This window comes from Mobula hypostoma, chromosome 2 (assembly GCF_963921235.1).
Source record: "Mobula hypostoma chromosome 2, sMobHyp1.1, whole genome shotgun sequence".
Classification (NCBI taxonomy): domain Eukaryota; kingdom Metazoa; phylum Chordata; class Chondrichthyes; order Myliobatiformes; family Myliobatidae; genus Mobula; species Mobula hypostoma.
Genome location: NC_086098.1, coordinates 168,052,306 through 168,067,597, shown reverse-complemented (window position 1 = coordinate 168,067,597; position 15,292 = coordinate 168,052,306). Strand labels below are relative to the sequence as shown.

Below are 15,292 nucleotides of genomic sequence, written 5' to 3'. Positions count from 1 at the left end.
ACTTGAAAAAAAGTTGGAAATTATAAACAGCGCGGCATCAGCTGAAGGTAACACAGCTTTGGAACGCTATTGCCAGGAACAGAATCCTGCCTTTAAAGTTCTTTTGTTGCTTGACAATGCGCCAGTCCATCCTAAACATCTGGACAACATTCATCCTAACGTAACTGCGTTTCCTGCTGCCCAACACAACATCGCTGATTCAAGGTGTAATCCACGTTCAAGGAGTAAGTATTTTTTTTTACCACGAACTAGCTCTCAGATGCTGCAAGCAATAGACGATTTTGAAAATCCCGGGATTTTACCAACAGTGAGGGAATGGTGGAAGTCAGAACACTTGGCACAAACGATGATGGACATGGACCCAAGTTTAGAACGGAGTCAGCATTTCAGTCGTTCCCTGCCGTCAACCCTTCTTCCCTACAAGCTGAAAAACAAAATGCTGCCAAGCAAACAACCCTCACCACTTTATGCAAATAGCTGTAATCTTCTGTGCTGGCAGTTCTAAGAGTTCTGTGGGTCTTCCCTCACCCCTTGCTGTGCTTAATATTATCCTGATGACCACAACCATCCACCTTATCCATGTAAAGCTGCCCGACACCACAACAACCACTCATCTCCCGGAACGAAGACACCTGCCATTGTTAGTGAGTGCTGTGCACCACAGGATGTTAACTTTCTATGATTTATTACATTGAATATTACCTTGAATTGATTAAAAATAATACAAATGTTATCTTGTAGTACTGCTTGTGTGTCATATTGGTATAAAAATGTGAATAAGTTACAAATAAAACATATTTAGGAAACCCTCTGGAACGCATCCCTATTTTCTCTAGTTAAATTATTATTCACATTATGTGTCAACTTCAAGGAACGTATCCCTCGCATATAACGAGGATAAGGTGTAATTGTATGCAGCGTATGATCTGTTATTTCTTGCCGCCAGGTAATTGCATGGGAGCAGCAAGTTACACAGTATTCACACAAAACAGGGTTTGTGTAGGCGAGACATCCCAACCTCACAGATTTGGCGAGACACAAGTCATATCTACCCTAGACATATGGAGTCTGATAAAAGTGTGTTTCTTACTTCTGAATCCGGTGGCTGTTAGTGAAGGGCTAACGAGCCACATCTCTAGAGATGCCCAGTGAAAAGGGCATCCAAATGATTGGCCATGATGGATTTGACCTTCAGGCTATAACATGTAGTGCTTAAGTAATTATAACATGGTGCTTGTATAGTAACACAACTTGTGAATCATGGATTTGGACAAATGGACCTCCAAGTACAAGGTGAGTTTCACCTGAAATTGATCTTTACCAAGTGCTTCAGAATCCAATCAGAACCTCAAAAATCACATAGCACTCATAACTTCAAAAAAAATTATATGCCAGCCTTTCAACTTTAGATAAGGTGAACTTTAGATAATAAACACACATATAGTTAATTGAGCAATAAGTGTGACATGGCACATGGGTGTCCAGAAAGACTTATGGAGGACAATTATGGCTTCTTGGTCTTTTCCAGATTATCTCATACTTGCTCACCGCCCCCTCCCCCAATCAGCTCAAAACCTCTGTTAAGACTGTAATCATTTCAGTAACGGGACAAAGAGAAAATAGAAGCAAAACATTTTCCAGTGAAATCAAAACAGACAGGAGACAATACTTATAAGCTTATGTTAAGTGGAAGATGATACTTCACAGTGAGTATGGAATTATAACCCATCTAACTTGTCAGCATAATTCTCTATTCCCTTCTCCTCTGTATACCAGCCAGGACCATTTTCACAACTATCAACATTAAGCAGTTTCTTTTGAATTCCCCATTTGAGCTTTTGGTTAATATATTTACACTAGAAGGGGGAAAATGGCAAATGTCAAATGGATATTATCTTTATCTATTTTCATTGAAAGTAATATAGTTGAAAAAAATGCAGCAGCCTGAAGATGGTGAAGTGTTTAAATGAAAAAGGATTCGAGTCACAGAACACTACAGCACAGAAAAAGACCCTTCAGCCCATCTAGACTCTGCCAAACTGTTGATATGCCCAGTCCAATCAACCTACATCTGAACCATTGCCCTCCATACCCCTCCCATTCACGTTTATCCAACTTTCTCTTAAATGTCGAAATTAACCCCATATCCAGCACTTCTGCTGGCAGCTCGTTTCACTTTCGCGATCCTCTAAGTGAAGAAGCTCCCTCTCATGTTCCTCTTTCACACTTAACCCATGATCTCCAGTTGTAGTCTCACCCAACCTCAGTGGAAAAAGCCTGTTTACATTACCCCATCTATATACCTCAATTTTGAATGTCTCTAATCAAATCTCCACTCATTCTCATACTCCCCAGGAAATAAAGTCCAAATCTATTCAACCTTTCCCTGTAACTCAGGTCTTCCAATTCCCAGAAACAACATTGTAAAACTCCTCTGCCCTCTTTTCAATCTTAGTGATATCTTTTCTGTAGACTAGGTGACCAGACTGCACACAGCACTCCAAATTAGGCCTCATCAACGCCTTAAACAACTTGAACATAACCTTCCAACTGCTGTAATCAATACTTTGATTTATGACGGCTAACGTGCCGAAAGCTCTCTTTATGATCCTGTGACACTACTTTCAAGGAATTATAGATCTGTATTCACAGATCCTTCTGTTCTACCGCACTCCTCAATACCCTACTGCTCATCGTGCAAGTCCTATCGTGGTTTGTCCTCCAAAGTGCAACACCTTACACGGCTGCATTAAATTCCATCTGCCATCTTTTCAGCCCATTTTTCCAGCTGGTCCAATCCATGAGAGTCTTTCTTGCTGTTCACTACACCCCCAGTCTTGGTGTCAACCACAAATTAGCTGATCCAGTTTACCACATTATCAAGGTCATTGATATAGATAACTAACAACTGATCCCTGCAGCACTCCACTGGGGTACTATGCGGCACTGTTATTCTACCATGTCCTCTTGAAAACATACAAAAGACAACAATAAATCTCTATGATCTGGTTGTTTTATCAAGAGAATATCAAAACAGGAGAGAAGTTTAAGCAGTAACTTTCTACTTAACAAACAGATCTTTGTGATCTGTTCACCATTCCCATCAAATTTAAATTAACTTGGCCAATTAAAGTCAGTCTTTCAGCTAAGATGAAAAAGGGACTGGAAATCTATGACCTATGATCAAGTAACGCTGAGAACTTACAGTTTGCAGATATCAGTGAAATTCACAAATGACGTCTTCTTAGTTCCCACTCTGACCACCTGAGGTGGTTTCATAACAAACTTTCTCTTCTCCCCAGCCACCATATCAGGATTTTTTTCTCGCATTATATTAAATACACGGGTCAGCAACTAAAGAAAAAAAAAGGCATATAAATACTTCTGTCCTGAGCAGGACTTAGAAATATTCAAGATTACTTATATTTACTCTTCAGTATACAAATGCAAAGGAGAACAAATTGCTTGTTACTCTGGAACTAACACACTGCAAGAACACTTTGCAAGAAAACACAAATATAAATAAAAAAGCAAACCTATAAAACACACTGTACAAGAAAATGAATGCTATCGTATATACATACATTTACATGCAAGCTGCACATGCAACAGGACAGAAATATAACACTGTCTGAAGATTTATAAGACACATGCCTAACAATTATATCAATAAAGACAATAAGACATAGGAGTAGAATAAGGCCATTCAGCCAACTGGGTCTGCTCCGTATCCACCCCCAAAGCTCATTCTCCTCACAATCTTACTAATCAAGAACCTATTAAAATCTTGGCTTTAAGTACACCCAATGACTTTGCCTCCTCAGCCACCAATTCACCACCCTCTGGCTAAAGAAATTTGTCGCTAAAGGCACTTAATTCTATTCTGAAGCTGTGTCCTCTGGTCCCAGACTTGCACACTATTGGGGAAGTCTCTCTCTCTGTCCATTCTGTTTAGGCCTTTCAATATTTCTGGTTTCAATGAGATTCCCCATCCTCTAAACTCATGCAAGTACAGGCCCAGAGCCACCAAATGTCCCTCATATATTAATCCTTTCATTTCTGGGATCATTCTGTGAACCTCCTCTGAACCCTCTCCAATGTCAGCACATCCTTTCTTAGATAAGGAGGCCAAAACTGTTCACAATATTCCAAATGCACATTATAAAGCCACAGGAATAAATCCTTGCTTTTACATTCCAGTCCTCTTGCAATAAATGCTAACATTGCATTTGGTTTTCTTACTTCTGGGCTCAACCTGCAAGTTAACCTTTAGGGCATCTCCATGGTCCCCCAAGTCCCTTTGAACCTTGGATTTCTGAATTTGCTCCCTGTTTAGAAAATGTCTTTATTCATTCTACTAAAGTGCACATCTATCTGCCTCTGTGAAGTCCTCTCTCCAACTTTAAACTTGTCCTTGGAGCAGTCAAATCACACCTTATTTTATGGATCCATCTCCCCTGGTACTACAGAGCTGGTGAGCTACACTTGACACAAGCTTGGCCAGGCAGAATGCCATCATTGACTTCAAATGCCCTGCGACCAGGCAAACAAATTTCTCCCCAAGTTATTTTTAGAAAATAAAAGAGCATGTCCAAAGAATAACAATTACAAATACTACCTCCTTGCCTTCTTGCAGTTCTTGGGAGTTTGCAGAATGATCCCAGATAGCTAGCAGCACAAGTTGAAGGGCTAACAGATGGGGAATAGATGGGCCATACATATTCAGCACAGCATTGTGGGCCGAAGGGCCTATATTGTGCTGTAGTTTTTCTATGTTTCCAGAACATAGACATGACATGATTCTAACCCCACTTTATATTCATCACTCAGGAATTCATGATCAAAATATAAAAATTCCAGTCATAACACATATGCAAGAACCCAGGCAGTACTTAATTATAGCAGCAACATTATAATTCTTCCAGTGGCAAGTAATTAAAGTACAAATCCATCCTACAATAGAAACTCCTTGAAAATGAAGCTATTGGAGGTTGCGTTAGGTAAAAATATATGATTCGTGTGAGTGAGCTGTGGCACACTGTATTGGCTTCAGAAACATAGTAACATTTATAGGCTGCCCAGCACAATCCTTGCTGATTTGATCTGACACAAACAACGCATTTCACTATCTTTCAATGTACATGTGACGAATATGGCCAATCTTTTTTGATAGAATTAGCATCTGAATATGACAGAACATGTACACAGATGTCATTTCATATGTGCACACATTTTGCATCAGATTAGAGTCAACTAAAATGTCAAAAACTGTCCAAATGAAGTTAACATTTATTTCAATTCAATTACTATGTCAAGTATAAACTGCTTCAGCTACAGTGCGTTCCTGCTGTGAAAACACAAATACGACAAATTCTTCAATAAACCACTCAATCTGGTTTCAGTTATATTATTTATGGCTGTAAGACAGAATAACAAAATTATAGGGTGCACATGGGAAAAGTTTCTTCCAAAATAACATCCAGACTCTCTTTTGACTAAAGATGCACTGCTAGCCAGGTTAAACCTAGCCAACTATAAGCTAAAAGCAAGCTGAATGTTTGCATCAAAGATTAGTACTTCTAAGCTGTTTTACATTTGCAAATTAAATGGCTAGGACAAAGCGAGAGTTTGTGCACACGCAAGTGTGCTATCCTGGAGAATCACAACTAAAAACTACATGACACTAAATTTTTTTGTAACAAATACAACCTACAACATAAATAAATTGTCAGGCAGCCAAAACAGCCAACAGGCACAATGGGAAAAGTAAAAGGAGGCTAAGAGTGGTTGTAGACGGGTCATATTCTGCATGGAGGTCGATGACCAGTGGTGTGCCTCAGGGATCTGTTCTGGGACCCTTACTCTTCATGATTTTTATAAATGACCTGGATGAGGAAGTGGAGGGATGGGTTAGTAAATTTGCTGATGACACAAAGGTTGGAGGTGTTGTGGATAGTGTGGAGGGCTGTCAGGGGTTACAGCGGGACATTGATAGGATGCAAAACTAGGCTGAGGAGTGGCAGATGGAGTTCAACCCAGATAAGTGTGAAGACATTCATTTTGGTAGGTCAAATACGATGGCAGAATATAGTATTAATGGTAAGACTCTTAGCAGTGTGGAGGATCAGAGGGATCTTGGGGTCCAAGTCCATAGGACGCTCAAAGCAGCTGAGCAGGTTGACTCTGTGGTTAAGAAGGCACAAGGTGTATTGGCCTTCATCAATCGTGGAATTGAGTTTAGGAGCCGAGAGGTAATGTTGCAGCTATATAGGACCCTGGTCAGACCACAATTGGGGTACTGTGCTCAGTTCTGGTCACCTCACTACAGGAAGGATGTGGAAACCATAGAAAGGGTGCAGAGGAGATTTACAAGGATGTTGCCTAGATTGGGGAGCATGCCTTATGAAAACAGGTTGAGTGAACTTGGCCCTTTCTCCTTGGAGCGACAGAGGATGAGAGGTGACCTGACAGAGGTATATAAGATGACGAGAGGCATTGATCATGTGGCTAGTCAAGAGGCTTTTTCCCAGGGCTGAAATGGCTGCCACAAGAGGGCACAGATTAAAGGTGCTTGGGTGTAAGTACAGAGGAGATGTCAGGGGTAAGTTTTTTTTATGCAGCGAGTGATGAGTGTGTGGAATGGGCTGCCGGCAACGGTGATGGAGGCGGATACAATACGGTCTTTTAAGAGACTTTTGGATAGGTATATAGAGCTGAGAAAAATAGAGGGCCATGGGTAACCCTAGTAATTTCTAAGGTAGGAACATATTTGGCACAATTTTGTGGGCCGAAGGGCCATGTATTGAGCTGTAAGTTTTCTATGTTTCTAAAATGTTTTGACTAGATGGCATCAGCCTTTAGCAGGTTGACAGTTTATTATCAATCAGCTGCCAACTTCTATTCTGTGTTTATTGTTACAATTTGTAAAAGTGCTACAACTTCAAATACCAACAACGTAAACACGTTGAAGCTCTAAAATGCTTCAAAGTAAAGGCTGTGGTATGAAAATTTATGGATTATATTTATTAACACCTAATTAATTACAATATATTTCACAATTATATTAACATTACATAAACGAAAACTCCAGCTGTGCGGTAACAAAGACAATGTGCACAGGAGCATTTCAGTCACTGCTTGGCCACACAGCTCTGAGCGAACAGTGCTTACTGCATTTGCAGGTAGCATCAAAAGCTTCACCGGAGGGTTGTCTTTCTGACTGGAAGCCTGTGAACAGTGAAATTCTAATTGCAAATGTGACAAATGTCGCAGATACACTTGATTTCTAAGGGAGAGAAGGAAAAGACTGACACCTCCATAACCCAACTGCAGCCCAGAAGGCAAATGGGAGCCGGTAAGAGGATTCAACATTGCTGGAAGTTCACTTCTAAGTTAACTCTCTAAGTCAGAAAGTTATCATGAACCCTGCACTGTAGCCTTCAAGCAACCCGGAATTCCTAACACCATGGTAGTCCCTTCAAAACTGTGGCAGTTTAAAATGGCAGCCCACCACCACTTTCTCAAGGTTAACTGGGAGGTGCAAGAACTGCAGCCCTTGAAGACTCATCTCAAATTATGCTCATAGACAAGCGGACAAAGCTTTTGTGATGAGTATAAATTATGGCACAATTTGTGCTAGTTGGCAAAAAAAAAAGGCAACATTTCATTTCAGTTGGAAATGTTGTTAAGACTCAAAACAAACCATGCTTCTTGCTGTTAACAGTCATAAGTAGCCAGAAGATTAGAAAGTGCAGTGGATTTGACACTTAAACTTAACTGATTTAAGTCAGCCTTTCAGCTGAGATGAAAAGGGGACTGGAAATGGGATGGATGGGAAGTGTATGGAGGGATATGATCCGTGTGCAGGTCAGTGGGACTAGGCAGAAAATGGTTGGGCACAGCCAAGAAGGGCCAAAAGGCCTGTTTTTGTGCTGTAGTTTCTATGGAAATCTACAACCAAGTAGTGCTGAGAACTTAAAAGGCCTGTTTCTGTGCCGTAGTTTCTATGGAAATCTACAATCAAGTAGTGCTGAGAACTTAAGAGTTTGCAGATATCAATAAAATTCGCAAATGATATCTTCTTGGTTCCCACTTTGACAACCTGAGGTTATACTCCATACTAATGAGAAAAGCAGGCAAGTACATGCCCACCCCACCCACCAAAACAGATGAACTAGCTTTGTATAATCTAATCTAAATGAAAAGTTTAGCTTTATTTGTCACAAGTACATCGAAACATTCAGTGAAATGTGTCATTTGTGTCAGCAATGAATACAGTCCAAGGATGTGCTGGGGGCGGCCCACAGTTGTCACCATGCTTCCCAAACTAGATGCCCAAAACTCACTAACACCAACTCAATTATCTTTGGAATGTGGGAGGAAACTGGAGCACCTGGATGAAACACATGTAATTTTAGGGAGAACGTATAAACTCCTTACATTGATGGAGATCTCACAGATGGTGCAGTAAAGCATTATGCTAACTGCTATGGTACTGTGCCATGATAACACTGCATGGATGGTCTGGTAAACATCCCAATAATATGAACATTGAAGACATAGGTTTTTCATAATAAAGAATTGAGCAAGACAACAAGGTCAACAAGGTCCAGTTAAAGGAATGGTTACCAGAACAATTAAAATAAATCATAATTGCAAATGGTAGTTATCCACTGATTCAGCTATACACAGCATAACTAAAACCCCGTGTGTAGCACTGCATAAAGTATTCGTGAATAGACATCATTGCATTGAAAGCAATTCAGACAAAAATATTACCTTTTAGAGATACAGCAGGGTAATAGAGCCCACACTGCCCAATTACACTCCTGTGACCAACTAACCAGTACATTTTTGGAATGTGGAAGGACACCAGAGCAACCAAACAAAACCCACTGAGTCAGAGGAGAACATACAAACTCCTTACTCCTCAGTGGCTGCAATTGAACCCAGGTTGCTGGCACTGTTACAGCATTGTGCTAACTGTTATGCTAATGTGCCACTCAAGAGTAACAGCAGAATTGGGAGACAAACTAAAGGGAAAACACTGAATGAGCAAATCATAAAGAGGTGTGGGAAATCTTGAGACAGACAGACAGACAGACACACACACACACACACACACACACACACACCCACACACCAAGGCTGGAGGAACTCAACAAGCCAAGAAAGCATCCTACGGAGGGGAATAAATAGTTGACATTTGGGCTGAGATGCTCTATGAGGAGAACAACAACTTGAATGCATTGAAATTTAGAAGGAGATTGAAGCAACATGCTGGACACAAAAGAGCAGTAAACAACCTGCTGGATGAACTCAGTGGATTGAGCAATATCCGTGAGGGAGGAAGGAAACTACAGCTATCCAAGTTGAAGCACTGCATAGAAACTGACAAAGGAGGGAAATTGCCAGTATAAAGAGGAAGGTATAAAAATGTCAATAATTCCACTCCTCTTCCCCTCCCACCCCCACCACAACCAAAGATGCTGCTTGATCCACCAAGTTCCACCAGTACATTGCTTACAGCTTCACATTCCAGCATCTGCAGTTTCTTGGATATAATGAAAGTGTTTCATTGAGGGAAAATCTGGAACTAGGGATTACATTTAAAGACAAATGAGATGTCTATTTTCTCTGATGTTTACGAATCTTTAAAAATTCCTTCCTCAAAGGGCAATGGAAGGTTAGTTTAATACATTCCTTGAATGTATTTTAAAAAGGATGGAAATAAACTAAAGAATAAAAGTCTCCACTCTTTCACCCTGAAGAAATTGTGTTTCTTCACCTTCATTCCACGAGAAGTGGACAATGGAAAGATAATGAAGTACAGGTCAACACGTTAGGGCAGTGTTGACCTGTACCTCACAGGTCAACACTGCCGTAACACACTAACACACTATACTTCACAACAACACTGTCACAGTTCGGGCTGTTCTGGACTTGGTAGATCGATTCTGACGCCATCTGTAAGGAGTTTGTAGGTTTTCCCCATGAACTGTGTGGGTTTCTTCCAGGTACTTTGGTTTTCTCCCACAATCCAATTCATACCAGTTAGTAGGTTAGTTGGTCATTGTAAATTGTCCTGTAATTAGGCTAGGATTAAATAACTGGGTTGCCAAATGGCGCAATTGTTAGGCTGATGGGGCCTGTTCCATGCTGCATCTCTAAATAAATAAATAAAATATAACTAGTAGCCACTTTTACCTCATCATAAGTGTAGTCTCGTTCTGATCCTGCCCAAGCTGGGCCACTCGAAGAGGAGAAAGTAATACCATCATCCCTTTTGTTTTCATCGTCGTCCATTACTGTAGAAATAAATCACAAGCTTGAGGAAGATGTTAACCTCCAAAACAACAGGGGAAGAAAGGTGGAGAGGCTTTCAGTAAAACTTTCTCCTCAAATGTGGGCAATACTGTGTAAGTATAACATTAAGTATAAATAGAGAAACAGGTTTTTAGCCCATCTAGTTTATGCTGTACTATTAATCTCATCAACCTACACCCAGTCCACAGCCCTACATATCCCTCCCATCCATATACTTAGCCAAACTTCTTACATGTTGAAATCAAACCCGCATCCACCAGTTCTGCTGGCAGTTCATTCCACACTCTCACCATCCTTGAAGATCCCCCTCATGTTCCCCTTAAACATTACAGTTTTTATCATTAACCTATGACCTCTAGTTCTAGTCTCACCCAATCTCAATGGAAAAAGCCTGCTTGCATTTACCCTGTCTATACCCCTCATAATTTGACTCAAGAAAGAATAGCATCAAGTGAACTTGAAGGAAAATATGTTAAATGTCAGGTTTCATTGAAATCTAAGTTCATTCAGTGCTGTACCAGCTAATTAGCATGCAGGTAACAGCAGATTGTTTGTTAGCCTCAACACCTCCAGCTTAAGAGAGGAAACTGAAGCACCAGGGCTTATTTCTGGTAATTAATTGCCAGATGATGCTGGAGGATGCTAGGGCGTATTCTGGAGCAATAGTGTATCACAAATACCAATTTCAACAGCAACTAGCAGATTGCAGATTGAATTTAAAATGCGGCTCTGAACAATGGTCTTCCTGGAGCTGCAGACTGGGGTTGATTGGAAACCAGGAAACACCCATTGACCCGAGACACCTGCACATGTATGAATGCAGCTAGAGTCAGTGCGGATAAGCATTCACTTTGCGTGTCTGGAATGTTGGTGTGAAAATGGAGGTGTTTGAAAAATCAAAGCACTGTGTGGATACTTTGTAACTATGGGATTTGTCCTGCTGTTACCTTTGGCCTTTATCATATAAAAATGTCATGCAATATTGGGTCAGGGAGGCCTCTTCTTTCAAGAGTGATTCATGTATGATGTCTGCTGCTTGTTTTGCTGAATAAAGACTTCTATATCCATCAGCTTCAGTTGTCTCCAGTGACTCTGTTCAGGCACAGCAGGAGTCTTGTGTGGGCATAAACATGCTAGACTAGTTGGCTTGAATGGTCCACCTCTGCTCTACAACATTGCCATTTCATACACATGCACAGATGTAGGAAGACTGTGACCAAGTAATCTGGAAAAGAAAGGCCATGCGGACAAGTACCCATGTCTGTAAATTGATGCCTTCGAAAGCTCTTTCTTGGGGAAAGAAAGGGAAGGAAACTCAGGCATATGGAATGATTCACTAGATTCTCAATACTTAATGCAATAAATTCTTGGCTTATCATAAGTGTCCTGGGCTCTTCAAACTACATATGGACTCTTGGCTTCAAAGAAATCTAGTGCTTATATGAAAAGTATGTTGAGAATTCCAGCAAATTAAATTATCAAGCAACAATTTAAAATCCGCACTACACGTCAACATTCGAAAATTAGTTTGCATATTTTAGTTCTATACTTTTACTTTGTTAAAAAGCATTAGGTTTGTCAATCTTTTGAGATCTCCTTGGATAACCTTGAGGGTTTTAATCTTGGAAAAGTAAAGAAACATTTGCAAATGAGAGCTCATTCAGTGACTTTGATTACCAAGATTACATAGTATAAATACGGGGAGACTTATATTATCCCAAGTATAAACAATTTAGAGGTACTTCAATACTTTGATGTCAAAAATAATTGATTGCAAGCAAACATTTGAGTGTGCAGAGATTCCAGGTAATCTTGTCATCGGGAGAAACCCACACCAGTGACAGCAATGTTACACATGCACAGTTTACAATGACAATAACAGTGCACCAAGTTTAACTAATGATTGAAACATGTTTTGAATTCATAGTGCAGATTTGTGCTAACTACCTGTAGTAGTGCAATCACTCAAGTCGAGTATGAGGTTCTCCTAATGGATTGTTTATTGGTGGGTCTTCAAGTGGTGGTAGAGGCTGACCTAGGATCCATATATCCTGGTGCAGTGTGGGCTTCCAAACCTCTCAGCCCTGCCTCCTTTGCCACCTGCTGATCACTACGGGACTTAGTCTGTGACATTAGTGTGCATTCTATTAATAGAAAACACTTCTGTGAGACTTTGTTTAATGTGGGAAGGCTGCCCCACCACGGTCCTTGACAGATCATGGTTAGGGTCCAGTTCATGGAATGCAAGACTGCGACAGCCTTCCTCAGCCACTGAGATGTGTCATCATCTTCCGTCAGCTCCACGGCTGAGGTCTTGGCTATATTGCCATTTGTCTGGACCCCCCCCCCCCCCAACCGACCTTACCACCACAGGTGACACCACCAGCACAACATGGCTGTTGGGATCTCAGGAACTCACAAGCCTTCCCACCACAGCAAGATGACTACCCTTGAAGAAGTGCTACCAAACTAATTCTAACTAAGACCTCAAGTTGATTAAGATCTGTACTAATCTACAGTTAGTACAACTTTGGTGATCTCAGCCAATAGTGTTTCTGACTGCTGACTCGCAGACGGTTCTTGAAAAATTCCTACTGTCCTACCATTTTTAAAAAGATCAGTTGCTCTATTCAGATGATTAGCAAGTTCTTTCTGTGGTCAGACTACTCTCTTCTCACTGCTGCCATCAGGTAGAAGATACAAGAGTCTGAGGACTTGCACCACCAGGTTCAAGAACAGTTAATACCCCTCAACCATCAGGCTCTCCAATAAAAGGGGATAACTACACTCACTAGCCCCATCACTGAAATGCTTCCACAACCAATCATCTCACTTTAAGGACACTATCTTGTTATCTCATGCCATCATTATCTATTGCTATTTATTTATATTTGCATTTACACAGTTTGTAATCTTCTGCACTCTGGTTGATCTTTCAATGATCCTGTTACAGTTACTATTCAATAGATTTACTGAGTATGCCCATAAGAAAATGAATCTCAGGGTTGTATATGGTGACATATGTATTTTGATAATAAAATTAACTTTGAACTTTTGACCAAAGTGTTTTCAACACTAATCTGTATTACATTTCCCGTTGTTTTCACCCCGCCCTATCCCACCCTCCCACTTTCCCCAACAGGGCTCTGTTCACCCACCACAATCCAATCTTCTTATGTTTTACCTGATACCCATGACATGTAGGGGATTGGAGAGGGTGGGGAAAACCAATAACAGTAGCTTGTACTCACAGCCATCTGTCCTTTCATTTACTTTCTCATCCTCAAAGGTTACAGGTTTTGGTTTCTTCTTTTTCATCATGCTGATGTCAAAAGCGTCATCATCATCTTCCCCTTGCTCAGGTAGCTCATTTTCAATCTTCAAGTCCTGGAAATAAAAGCCAAATCTCCCATAAATTAAGCACCTCACACCATTATAGACGACATCAACAGGGATCAAAACAACTTTTCTATGTTAGCAACTGCCATAGAAACCATAGAAAACCTACAGCACAGAAACAGGCCCTTTGGCCCTTCTTGTCTGTGCCCAACCATTTTCTGCCTAGTCCCACTGACCAGCACACGGACCATATCCCTCCATACACCTCCCATCCATGTACCTGTCCAATTTATTCTTAAATGTTAAAAAAGAACCCGCATTTACCACCTCATCTGGCAGCTCATTCCATACTCCCACCACTCTCTGTGTGAAGAAGACCCCCCTAATGTTCCCTTTAAACTTTCCCCCCTTCACCCTTAACCCATGTCCTCTGGTTTTTTTCTCCCCTTGCCTCAGTGGAAAAAGCCTGCTTGCATTAACTCTATCTGTACCTATCATAATTTTATATACTTCTATCAAATCTCCCCTCATTCTTCTACGCTCCAGGGAATAAAGTCCTAACCTATTCAATCTTTCTCTGTAACTGAGTTTTTCAAGTCCTAGCAACATCCTTGTAAACCTTCTCTGCACTCTTTCAACCTTATTAATATCCTTCCTGTAATTTGGTGACCAAAACTGAACACAATACTCCAGATTCAGCCTCACCAATACCTTATACAACTTCATCGTAACATTCTATCTCTTATACTCAATACTTTGATTAATAAAGGACAATGTACCAAACGCTTTCTTTACGACCCTATCTACCTGTGACACCACTTTTAGGGAATTTTGTATCTGTATTCCCAGATCCCTCTGTTCTACCGCACTCCTCAGTGCCTTACCATTTACCCTGTATGTTCTACCTTGGTTTGTCCTTCCAAAGTGCAATACCTCGCACTTGTGTGTATTAAACTCCATCTGCCATTTTTAAGCCCATTCTTCCAGCTGGTCCAAATACCTCTGCAAGCTTTGAAAACCTTCCTCACTGTCCAGCAGAACCCGTACAAGGATTGTAGACATCAGGAAGGTTGCTGCCACTGTTGGCGTAAAGGTGTGCAGGACTCTCATTGGGTTGCACGCATATACAATATGTGACACTAAGTGCTTTTGCAGGCAAAGGGAAGACAAGTCCCCTAAAACTTCTGACCAGCAACAGGGAAACTCAGGACACATTCTTAGTGTTGGGTCAGGATGGGACCTCTCCCCAGAACTGATGGACAAACTGGAGGCATTTACATGTCTCCTGTATGCCCCAAAAGCATCGACCACCAAGGTCAATAAGCTCAGGTATCACCTTTTCTGTGTGAGAAAAGGTAAAATCGAAAGTCATCTACTCCCACCATGCAAGGACTGCTTAACAAAACATGCACAGCGAGCCAACTACTAGGCTGGTATATGGAGAAAGTGTTTGGAGAAGGACCCACAAGTGCCAAGCCCCGTTGGCAGAGGATGTAAGATGGAGAGAGAAGAGGAAGCTGAACAGTTGGTGGTGCACTGGATGGAAGGCCAGCCAGCACCCGATGCCGTCCTGGATCTACTGGCCTGTAACTGTCCAAAAAAATGTTCACTCTCAAGATGTATGAGT

The 15,292-nt window shown here is 41.0% G+C and overlaps 1 protein-coding gene across 1 annotated transcript in view; it reads right to left on the bottom strand.

The window, feature by feature from the left end:
* The window catches only part of eif2s2 (eukaryotic translation initiation factor 2, subunit 2 beta), a 77,177-nt gene that overhangs the window by 26,022 nt on the left and 35,863 nt on the right, over nucleotides 1-15,292 (bottom strand). The window contains exons 4-6 of the mRNA XM_063041042.1: nucleotides 13,578-13,713; nucleotides 10,207-10,307; nucleotides 3,206-3,354 (exon numbers count right to left, since the gene is read on the bottom strand). Coding sequence (XP_062897112.1) covers nucleotides 3,206-3,354; nucleotides 10,207-10,307; nucleotides 13,578-13,713 — 386 coding nt within the window. The remainder of the gene's footprint in view (nucleotides 1-3,205; nucleotides 3,355-10,206; nucleotides 10,308-13,577; nucleotides 13,714-15,292) is intronic.